The sequence below is a fragment of the Paroedura picta genome, chromosome 16 (genome assembly GCF_049243985.1).
Source record: "Paroedura picta isolate Pp20150507F chromosome 16, Ppicta_v3.0, whole genome shotgun sequence".
Taxonomy (NCBI): domain Eukaryota; kingdom Metazoa; phylum Chordata; class Lepidosauria; order Squamata; family Gekkonidae; genus Paroedura; species Paroedura picta.
The window spans coordinates 15,752,568-15,764,849 of NC_135384.1; the positions used below are offsets into that span (position 1 = coordinate 15,752,568).

At 42.3% G+C, this 12,282-nt stretch overlaps 2 protein-coding genes across 2 annotated transcripts; both read right to left on the bottom strand.

Moving 5' to 3' along the window:
* Positions 1-1,145: 1,145 nt before the first annotated feature.
* On the bottom strand, positions 1,146-8,096 carry LOC143825498 (olfactory receptor 11A1-like). The gene is made up of 4 exons (XM_077313524.1): positions 7,926-8,096; positions 6,576-6,640; positions 6,385-6,424; positions 1,146-2,108 (listed from the first exon to the last, which is right to left on the bottom strand). Exons 1-4 carry the CDS (start codon positions 8,094-8,096, stop codon positions 1,146-1,148), a joined length of 1,239 nt encoding a protein of 412 aa, XP_077169639.1.
* A 1,417-nt stretch (positions 8,097-9,513) lies between these two features.
* On the bottom strand, positions 9,514-10,548 carry LOC143825500 (olfactory receptor 11A1-like). The gene has a single exon (XM_077313525.1). The coding sequence runs from the start codon at positions 10,546-10,548 to the stop codon at positions 9,514-9,516; it is 1,035 nt and encodes a 344-aa protein (XP_077169640.1).
* Positions 10,549-12,282: the final 1,734 nt, after the last annotated feature.

Here is a 12,282-nt window from a genome sequence, read left to right on the forward strand (position 1 = left end):
AGACTCCTTCAGGTGGAGAAAAGTGGCATATAAGAACCAACTCTTCTGCTTCTGCTTCTTCTTCTCCCTGAAGGCTCAGGATGGTTTACATAGAACTGAGAACTATACAAGAACCCATACATATAAATAACTATTACATTAATATTATTAACTGATAATAACAGTAACAGTATAACATTAAACAATAATAATACAAACAGGTCCAGGAGTCTTGATGGATTTCTGGGGCGGGGAGGGGGCATAGAACCAATGGAAATCACTGCATAGAACCACTGGAAATAATTGTTAGAAATATTCTATTTCTTATGATATAATGAGGAAAGCAATGCATTACATCACTGTAATATAGGGGGTTTTTGTCACTCTGTTTACTGGTACCGACACCTTTTATTGAGGTTCTCTCAATTGTTGAGGGGGTGTTGTTGGAAATAGCCACCACCTTATGTATGAACAATGACATTTCAAATTTCAAAAAACCTTTAATGTCATATAAAAACATCATGAAAATAGGGGTAATTCATAATTAATTGATACAAAATTACATAATCTAAATAAAACAAATAAGAGAAATAAAATAAGCAGCAACCAACAATAGATTCCTCCAGAATGCCCAGCAATAATCCCCATCATCGTCACCCTTTCACCATATTAACAATGACATTTTTAAAAATACACAACACAAAAGCTTATCTATATGATGTTTAACACACATTGAGAATGACATCTTGATATGAATATAAAATGTAGTTAACAGTGTGGTATACTGAAGATGGTTTAGGGGAAGAATAACAAAGATTTTAATTTTCTTCTGACTTCCTAAATAAAGATGAAATTCTAAGCTAGCATAAACAATATAGTTGTGTCATTTTTTACAAGATACATAACCCACGGGATAGGGTAAAGTGAGGTAAAAGGCTACATAATACAAAATTCAGAAAAACTTTTGAATTTTTATTTTTTTCAAGATGAAAAAAAAATAAACAGAAAAGTTTAAAGTTATTCCATCTGGAATGAGAATAATTATTCTTGCCAGATAAATGAAGATGGCACACATTTTTCACACACAAACACAAAGGTTTTCTACCCTGGGAGGTTAAGTAATTTCTGGGTGACAATGGTCATTCATTCATTGCAGTATCCTGAAATTAAGAAACTCTGTTGCTAAATTTCCTAATACATCTGTAAAAAGCTTCCTTCACCTCTCGGTTTCTCAAGCTGTATATGAGTGGGTTGAGAGTGGGAGTCAGAACTGTGTATAGAAGAGAGAAAGTCTTGTGTAGCTCCTTCAATGTCACTGCTTCAGGAACAAGATAGACAAGGAATATGGACCCATAGAAGAGGGTCACAACAATGAGGTGGGAAGAGCAGGTGGAGAAGGCCTTCTGTTGTGCAGTTTTGGACTGAGCCCTCAAGATGTTGCGAATAATGCAGATATATGAAGCCAGAGTTAAAATAAAAGGGGGAACAGTTCCCATAAGGCCAAGAATGAAAGTTGCAACCTTCACAAAATAAGGATTGCTACAGGAGAGGTTTGAGACGGGATATATGTCACAAAAGAAATGGTCAATTTCATTGGGTCCACAAAACGTTAACTGCACCATAAGAGAGGTCAGAATGGTGTTGGTCACTAGGCCACTCATCCAAGATGTAGAAGCTAATTGCAAGCAGAGTTTCCCAGTCATAAGTGACGTGTAGTGTAGAGGTTTGCAGATTGCCAGATAACGATCATAGGACATCATGGCCAGAAGATAACATTCAGTGGCTGCAAAGAAACCAAAGAAATAATACTGTGTGATACAGCCTCCAACAGATATGGTCCTGTCACCTGTTAGAAAACTGATCAGCATCCTAGGTAAAATGGTTGAAATGTAGCATGCCTCCAAGCAGGACAAGTTCACCAGGAAGAAATACATAGGAGTATGCAGGTTCTGGTCTGCTTTCACTAGTACAATAATTAGGAGGTTCGCCATAAGAGCCAAAACATAGATGGCTAAAAATGACATGAAGAGGATAATTCGCAGGTCGAGACGATTTCCAAATCCTAGAAGGATGAATGTTATAGTGCTTGACTGATTTCCCAAAGTCTCTGTTTGTTGGTAAATATCATTCTGAAAAAGTATTTGAATACCATTAGTCAATTATAGAACACCACTGTTTCCCTCCTTCCCTCTCTCTGGTGTTGCCAAGGGTGGTGGCTTCAGGTGACAGAGGTGATAGAAGTTAGTTCACCTGTAGCAAGTGGCCACAGTCTATGGTGGCATGATGCCTCATTGAAACTCCACCTAACTGAAGCTGACATAGACTGGGTACAGAGTAGACTGTAGTCTGGGTACCCATAGACTGGGTATAGCTGTAAAGTCCATTTAGGAAGGAGCAGATGGCAAGGCCTTCTGTGTGCTTTACCACCTGCAGAAGATGGCCACAGTCAAAGGTAGGCTCTGTGCCATGATACCCCAATTGAAGTCCCTCTCCTCGCCAAAATCCCCCTTCTTCATGTTCCATCCCCAAAAATGCCCAGGAACTGCCCAACCCAGAGCTTGCAATCCTACCTCCTACTAATACATGCTGTTGATATGGACCGTGTACAGGGCACAAATGTAAGCTCTGGGTAGGAAAGAAAAAGTGGCAAAGCCTCCTGTGTGCTGTACCACTGCAGAAAACAAATGGAGAGAATCACATATTTGAATCCTCCCTTATAATTAAAGACATAGAGGGTGGAAAGAGGCACATGTTGGGCAGAGATACATAGGAACTGTGTGTACTAGGAGCATATTTTTATATGGAGCTAAATATTTACACCATATCCAAAGATCTATGGCATTCTATCTGTTTTTTTAATTATTATTATCATCATCATTATCATCATCATCAGATTTATTAATATGGTCAATGGTGTTGTTATTATTATTAACAACAGTGCTCTGGTTCTGTCCACTTAGAAAGTCAACTATTTTAAACCAAATACACACAAACAACTTCATAGAGAACTCTGGGCAAACATCTGGAGGGTTAATTCAGGGCTAAATGTCAGCTTTTGTCTCAGTGTGGGTGTTTGGAATCTGGCGGTTGAATCTCTGCTTTAAAAAAGATCCAGAGAAAGGGTTGGGTTTCCCTCCTGTTGCTGCTCCAGTTCCCCTATCCTTTGTTCACTGTCCAGCCAATATTCTCATTCTGTGAATCTACCCTTCATATGGTCCATTTTGATCCCAGGCCTTGTGTGAAAATTTCCATAGTATTTCTCCCCCTCTTCTCCTTCCCCAGAGTACCACAGTTTTTCTCATACCACTTTCCAGAAATTTGTTCTGCAGCCTACTGTCTTACTCGCTGTTCCATCCAGACCTAGAATTCTAATCCACTTAGCTAGAACACCCCCCCCACTCAATAAATGATACTTGAACCCCCCACTATGAATCTAACATAATCCAGATTAGGATAATATGGCACAAGCAGAAAATAAAATTATAATGAGTCAATATATAATTATATATATTTAATGCTATGTGTTATAGTTGCCAACTGCCATCTCGGAGTCAAACTTTTCCCTCCTGATCTTCACACTACAGGACCGTTATCCTGGAAAAATGCAGCTTCAGAGAATAGGCTCTATGATACCATATTCCAGCCGAGATCCCTCTCCCCGCTCTGGTCCAAGATCCCAAGGAATTTCCCAACCCAAAGATGGCAACCCTATTATTTTTAAGAATTCTATTTTTATGTATGGCTATTCTTTTCATTTAATCTTATGTCTAATGCGGATGAAGAAGAAGAAGAGTTGGTTCTTATATGCCACTTTTCCCTACCCGAAGGAGGCTCAAAGCGGCTTACAATCGCCTTCCCATTCTTATAGCCCACTTTTTACGATTTGAAGGGGTCTTAAAGTGGCTTACAATTGTCTTTCTTTTCTCTCCCCACAACAGACACCCTGTGAGGTAAGTGGGGCAGAGAAAGCAATGACATAACAGCTCTATGACAACTATTCTGACAGGACTTTGACTAGACCAAGTTCACCCAGCTGGCTGCATGTGGAGATGGAGTAGGGAATCAAACCTGGCTCTCTAGGTAAGAGGCTACTGCTCTTAGCTACCGCACTACACTGGTTCTCCTGACTTCAGTTCTCCAGGACAAAATGGCAGCTTGAGATAGCAGCCTCTATGGTACACCATAGTTTCTAGGTTTAATCACTACCCAATTCCTTCCCCTTCCGTAAGCACTGCCTGAAATGTCCAGGAACTCCACAGGCCACAGCTGGCAAACATAAGAAAAAAGGCAACTCAAACAAAGCAGCTTTAGAAGATCTTATAAAGATCAAAGCAAACAAACATGAGTAAAAGGGACACTGTACATGAAGAAGAAGAAGAAGAAGAAGAAGAGTTGGTTCTTATATGCCGCTTTTCCCTACCCGAAGGAGGCTCAAAGCGGCTTACAGTCGCCTTCCCATTCCTCTCCCCACAACAAACACCCTGTGGGGTGGGTGAGGCTGAGAGAGCCCTGATATCACTGCTCGGTCAGAACAATTTTATCAGTGCCGTGCCGAGCCCAAGGTCACCCAGCTGGTTGCATGTGGAGGAGTGCAGAATCGAACCTGGCATGCCAGATTAGAAGTCCACACTCCTAACCACTACACCAAACTGGCTACAGAACCAAGGAGAGAAGAAGAAAAATTCATCTAGAATCATGTCCAGCTGCTCCCTGTTCTCCGGCTTCTGAGAATGGGGAGAGGGGGAATTAGACAATATCACAGAACTATGGTGGATTTTAGAATCCCTTTTCATTCCTTGCACCCTTGCACTCAGTGAAAACTGGGAATCTGTGTGGCATGAGTTTTCAGTTCTAAAAATGTTAATTCCTCTCCCACAATATTCAACAAGAAACATTCTGCAGGCATGGAATCCATCCCACAGATTCCAGCATGACATCTCTAGACACAGATTTTCCCCACACTCCATTTGCTCACTACCAGTTATGCTCTCTATCTTGAATTCTTGCCTTCTCATTGCCAGATGGGTCTGAAAGATGCTACTCAAGACCTGTAGGTCAGAGGAATATATAGAGAAAGGAAAACTATACTGTAATAAAAATTCAAACATCTTGTATCTGGTTCAATGAATGGAGCTGGGTATTTACCTCTAAAATGGATATAGATGAAATCTTGGATGTGTTCCATTCCTGTCCCATTCCTAAGATACAAGTTTCTCCTATTTGTCTTCTTTATGCTTCCGTCTCTGCTTCAGACAGTAGTTCTTCAGGTGTCCTTTACCTTTCATTCATTCAGAAGCAAAATGACAGCAGATGGTTTACTGCTGTTCCTTTCTGCACACTTAAGGTCCACATGAAGAAACAAAGTGGAACAAATCAAAACTGATAATCTCGGAAACAGGGAGGAAAATTTACTGGTGCTTGGCTTCCTTTATTCATAAGCCTAGTGATAATAAATCTTAAGTTTTCTTTGAGAATAGAAAAAGGAAGGGAAGAAGGAGGAAACGTCAAACCTCAGGGACTTAGCTGGCAACTATCCAATAAAAATGTTAATACTTACTTCAGTAGTTAACTTTTCCATTTAACAAGTACAATTGAGATTAGTTGGCACTAACAAATCTTACCCACCAATAATCTTATAGTCCTTTAGACAAAAATTCACCGTATCAGATACCTTTCATTTTTTAAAAGTTTGCTACATAAAAGTTTGACATATTACAATAGTGAATGTAGTATGTTTATGCTTGGATTCAGAAAACTGAAGACATTCTGGAATAATTCAGTAGATGGACTAGGGGGTTAGTTTGCTTATGCTAAAATAATCCAGTAATATTCTGATTCCCGCAGTGCCATTTTTAATAGAGTAGATGGATTTAGAAGTGTGTAATTCTTTTTAGGACTGAGCTGAAAATTATAAAGTGTATTACATCCTGCAAAAAAAAAATCCCATGATATTCTCATGATATTATTTATTTCAACAAGTCAAAAGTGGACAGATTCACAATTCAATCAACTGACAGGAAAATGTGAAGAATCTAGGAAGTTCTGGTATGTTCATATGTTTATAGTAGGAGTGTATTCTTTGAAAAGATACTTCATTCTCACTGGCAGTCTTCAAGCAAAGGTTGGATACGCACTTTTCTTGGATGCTTTAGGATGCTTTGGGCTGATCCTGCATAGAGCCGGGGGTTGGGCTAGATGGTCTGTGTGGCCCCTTCCAACTCTATGATTCTATGATTCTATGATTATTGAAGTCAGTGGACTTAGATCCTTGATCATGCACTATCCATCTCTGCCATAGGAAAACCATTATTGTGATAACTATACATGAGAACTGTTCTTAAACAGGAAAGTTATATGGCTCTCTCCTGCCATAATGTATTATCTGTACTCCTTGAAAGAACTTACAATTCTGTTGTCAATGGAATCTTGGATAACCCGTTTGGGACTTGATTTTTAAGGGTGTACTGTTAGAAATGATCATATGCTGAAGTAAGGATCACAGGGCAACAAGTTTATCATCCAGAAGGCATGAAATGCCTTGGTCAGAATTCAAAGCTAAACCCAGGCATGTGACCTGAGTGTGACTTCTGTTTTACCTTCTTCCAGGAGAATCACCAGTCACACCAGCAAATTTTGGAAAGTGGTTAAGCAATAAACACAGCTGGAGGAAATAGAAGAGCCAACAAAAATTAAAATATTCCAATGATGGGTGATGTGGTGGCTGTTAGATCAATCTCTGACCACAAATTCCCCCCCCCAAATGACCTAAAGCAGTGGTTCTCAACTTGGGGGTCGGGACCCCTTTGGGGGTCCAACAACCCTTTCACAGGGGTCATGGTTGATTGAGGTAGAGAATTAGCCTGTCTAGAGCAGCAGAAAAGAGTGAGATGAGCATGGTGGGACAAGAGGCGGAGCTTAACTGAGAAACCCCAGAAAAAAATCAATTTATATACAATCATAAACAATGGATCTTCACGCCATTGGTCAATTTTGGTTTAATTTCTGTGAAAGAACACTTGCATAATTTAATGGTTGGGGGTCACCACAACAGGAGGAACTCTATTAAAGGGTTGAGGCATTAGGAAGGTTGAGAACCATTGACTTAAAGGAACAACTCATGGGCTGGGTTTAGTCGACAAACCTCACGCCATCTAACTTAAAACCCCGCAAGCAAAAGTTTGACGGATGAACAGGTAAAAGGTGGAATGCAGACTGTTACATTTTGACACGAGGGCACCTCCACCTTAAGATCTAACCTGGCATACCACCTGGCCAAAGGAGACATATATAACAGAACAAAAGTCAGAGGGAACTGCATTATTAACTGTTGATCCCTTCAGATAGCAGAAATGTTGAATGAGGTGGAGCTTTCTTGGGGACTACTCGAATGGGAAAACCCTGAGGTTAGGAAAGGGAAGACAAGTAAAGGGGCCCACATCCCTCCCATAAGCACATTCTTTGGTGAACGTATTCCTAATTACCTTGAGGAGCTTCCTAGCAGATTTTAAATTTCTGCATTCTGCGGATAAATGAAGACCTCGGAAAGGGACAAAAAAAGCACCCACTCTAAAAAAGTGGCCAGCTTTTGTTATGCCAGGGCCTCAAGATGCATTGCAGGGAAGGTGGGGGGGGGGGTACCAAGTTAAATCTAGACCCAAGTGACATATCATTTGGAAGTGCTAGAAGTGTTATAGTTGCCCAATCCTGCCTCTGTTTCCCCTCTAGATACATTTGGAGGAGGAATGGGGATTCAAACCCAGCTCTCCAGATTTGCCAGTATTTATGAGGTGATTACTCCCTTTAGACAGACAACATAGTTAGGTAAAATATTAACAATCTTTATTGTAAGGAAAACAAAAAAAAGTAATAAGCAAAAATATATCTAGTACACTGGCAGTCTAAGGGAGAGGAAAATACAGTGGGGAAAGGGTTGTAAGTATATTTACTGGTCTTGAAGAGCAGTGGGGCAGAGAGACAACACAACCAGCTAGAGGTGTGAAGGGTGTTCTGAATGGGTCCTGAGACCAGGTGAACACAGGATGAAATGTTCCATTGGACAGGATATTAGGAAAATGTCTCATCTTGGTTAGAAGATAGGCGTTTAATGGGTAACCCATCTTGTCTAGTCGTGTCTAGATGTTTGGGAAGTAATTTCCCTTGGCAGATAAACACAGAGTAGATAATAAATGAGAGGTTGAGAATCTTGCCCAGGAAGCTTTTAGGCAAACAGAACTCTACTGGACACCTTGCTCAGCAAATACAATTGGGTAGGGGGGTAAGTGAGAGGTGAGCTGGACATGTCTTGGATTGAAGCTGCTCTGTCAAATATATGACAGGAAAGATGGAGTCTGGTTGTGGCAGACTTTAATATTGCTTGGCTTGGCATAAGCCTAGACTATTGATGAGTGCCACTGGTTGTTCATAACAGCATGCCAACCCATAGGCTGGGGTCCTGCTATCCATAACACATAGAATCATAGTGTTGGAAGGGAACAAAATACCTGTGGAACAGGAAAAGAAACCCTGAGGAAGCAGGAACTTAACAAGTAAAACAACAATGTGGAAAAGCCCCATTTCTCATCTCTATCCCATAATTCAGGATTTCTCAACCAGGGCTTTGTGAAACCCTGTAGTTTCTTGACAGCCCTGGAAGGGTTTCCTGAATTGGTGGGAGTTAATTCATTTTTCATATATATAAGAATTTGTTCGATGTTTATTGGATGGTATGAGCAAATATGGTAATGTCAACCCACCCAGTCCCCTCCCAAAATGGCCAGTGATGGGCCTGGAAGGAGTAGGAAGGGAAGGGGCCTTGAGTGGCTATGTTCACAGCTATGCTTCCCAACTATATGCTGCATGATCATGCCACTTCTGGGGTTTCTCAAAGCCTGTTTCAGGGGTTTTTCAATGGTAAAAAAGTTGAGAAAGGCTGTCTTAATCGGATGGCTAATTTTATGTTGCCCATGATATAGTTTTCCAATTTTACATTTTATTGTTTATTAGTTCATTGTAAGCCGAACTGTGGTTCCTTATTTGATGGAATAAAAACAATTAAATATTAGTAGCAATTATATTACTGAGGTATGTTAACCAGTCATGAGATAACATGTGAATTCTTTACATGAATATAATTGTATATTTAAACAGTGTGATGGAAATGCTATGGATTGGGGGGGAATGACACTTTAACTTCTTCAGACTTCTTCAGTACAAGGCATTATGATAATATGGGTGTGACTTTTGGGCAGACATGTTACTTACAGGATTGGAGAAAAAGGTGGACTTCATGACATGAGGTCATACTTGAGGACAATTCAATTCAGCTTTCATGTACAGTATATTAACATGAAAACTATCAACAGAAAAGATGGGCAGGATTTCCCCAACTTTACAGGAATTAGTGTTTTTACATGATAAATGAATGCAGACTTAATTCATACAAAAATAAAATAGTCTCCGCTACAAAGAAGTTCAATCATTTCTGGAAAATACAACCATTGTAAAAATCATTGGACCTGCCTAGACATCCTAAAATTAAGTTACTCTGTTGCTAAATTTCCTTGTACATCTATAAAGAGCTTCTTTCACCTCTCGGTTTCTCAAGCTGTATATGAGGGGGTTGAGCATGGGAGTCAGGACTGTGTATACCAGGGAGAAGGTTTTGTGTACCTCTTTCAGGGTCAGTGTTGCTGGAATAGTGTAGACAAGGAATATCGACCCATAAAAGAGGGTCACAACAATGAGGTGTGAAGAGCAGGTGGAAAAGGTATTCTTCTGTGCACTTTTGCATTGAATTCTCAAGATGGTGAGAATAATGCAGATATAGGAAGACAATGTTAACACAAAAGGAGGGACAGTTCCTAGGAGGCCGAGAATGAAGGTAGCAAGCTTCACGAAATGAGGATTGCTACAGGAGAGGTTTGAGACAGGATATATATCACAAAAGAAGTGGTCAATTTCATTGGGTCCACAAAACGTTAACCGTGCCATAAGAGAGGTCACAATGGTGTTAGTCAGTAAGCCACTCATCCAAGATGCAGAAGTCAATTGCAAGCAGAACTTTCCATTCATAAGACACGGGTAGTGTAAAGGCTTGCAGATTGCCAGATAACGATCATAAGACATCGTGGCTAAGAGGTAACATTCAGTGGCAGCAAAGAATCCAAAGAAAAACCATTGTGTGATACAACCTCCAACAGATATGGATCTGTCACCTGTTAGGAAACTGGTCAGCATCCTGGGTAAAATGGTGGAAATGTAGCCAGTCTCCAAGCAGGACAAATTCATCAGGAAGAAGTACATGGGGGTGTGGAGGTTCTGATCTGCTTTCACCAGTACAACAATTAGGAGGTTCCCCATAACAGCCAAAATATAGATGGCTAAAAATAACACGAAGAGGATAATTTGCAGTTCGAGACGATTCCCAAATCCTAGAAGGATGAATGTTGTATTGTTCATCGGTTTGCCCTCAGTTGCTGTTTGCTGATGAATGTCAAAATCATCAAGTGCCTGAAATACAGATTGTCGAGCATTAGTCATGTGCAGAACACCTGTTTCCTCTCTTCCCATCTCAATAATGAATCGGCCATTTTGGATGTTCAGTGTACAGCTGTATATAGGGAGAAGCATGTAGCAAAGTCTTTTGAGTGCTTTGCTATTTTAGAAGGGTCACAAGTTGGAATCGTTCCTCACCATTTTTTTTTTTAACATGATAGAGAGAAGCAAGAATCCATCTTCCCTGTGTGTCAGAGGACTATGGGAGATATCTTTTCATGGTTTGTGTGTGTGTGTGTGTGTGTGTGTGTGTGTGTGTGTGTGTGTGTGTGTGTGAGAGAGAGAGAGAGAGAGAGAGAGAGAGAGAGAGAGAGAGAGAGAGAGAGAGAGAGAGAGAAAGAGAGAGAGAATGTAAAATACCACAAAAGTCTCTGGCTTTCTATGTGCATCAGGAGGGACAAAAGGAAATACTACTGTGAATTTTTCTGCCAGATGATGTTGTGATGACCATAGAAATAAACAGCTTTAAAAGGGAAATAATAATTTGTGGTTCGGCTTCAGCCAAGGCCGCCATTGCTGGGGTGGGTGGGGTCGGCGGGGAAAATGCTGGGGAACCCACATCCCAGATGGGAATTAGGCGGGAGGGGTTTAAGCCATTGCCAGGGAAAAGTAGGGCAGTCAGCTGACTGCTCTGGCTCTTAACCTTCTGCCATGCCTTTTTCATGCCAGCACATTGTGAGCGTATTGATTGAGCCTGGGACTCCCACCCTGCCAGGGAATCCTATCCATGATTCCTCTTAATATTTGTGAAACTGGCCAGGGGGTGGAGCGTGTCTAGGGAAGCAGAGCCAGCCCCAGTGAGTTGCCCTGGTGTAGAAGCTGAGGAAGGGAAAAGCAGAGCCAGTCCCAGTGATTTGATCTGGTGTAGATGTTGGAAGGGGGGGAGAAGCAGAGCCATCCCCAGTGAGTTGGCCTGGTATAGAAACTGGGGAAGAGGGAAGCAGAGCCATCCCCAATAAGTAGCTCTGGAATGGAATTGGGAGGGGGGGGAGGCAAAGCCAGCCTCAGTTTGTTGTTCTTAACCAGCCTTTTTCTCCAGGGGAACTGATCTTGGCAGTTTGATGATGAGCTGTCATTCTGGGGGATGCCCAGCCCCCCCCCCGGAGGCTGGCATCCCTGGACCTCTGTGGGAGACAAGGCTGCAGAGTCCCCCTCCCAAGCAGCCTTTTTTCTCCAGGGGGACTGATCTCTGTTGTCTGGACATGAGATGTGATAGCAAAATCTCCCCTCCAAATCAGCCATTTCCCCCCTGGGAAACTGATCTCTATAGCAGTGGTCCCCAACCTTTATTAGGCTGGGGATCGGCAGGGCATCGGGCCGCGCCCGCGGGGACCGCACCCGCGCGGGCCACGCCCATGCTTCTGGCTGCGCCCGCGGGCCGCACCCGCGCATCGAGCCGCACCCGCGGGCCACGCCTGCGGATCGGGCCGCATGGGCGCGGCCTGCACGGGCGCAGCCCTGCCCCGATTCCTTCTCCCCGCCCTCCCGCAGTAAGTAGCTTCCCGGGCCGCAAGCTTGTGGCCTGGGAAGTTTTTTACTGTGGGGGGGGCGGGGAGAGGGAGCTGCGGCCCGGCGCCATGGCTTTTGCGGCCCGGCACCGGGCCGCGGCCCGCAGGTTGGGGACCACTGCTCTATAGTATGCAGATGAATTCCAATTCCAAGAGGTCTCCAGGCCACACCTGGAGGTTGGTGACCCCTGGGTTAGAAATGTTCCTAACATGCTGGATCTCAAGATCCAGCAGGGAACAG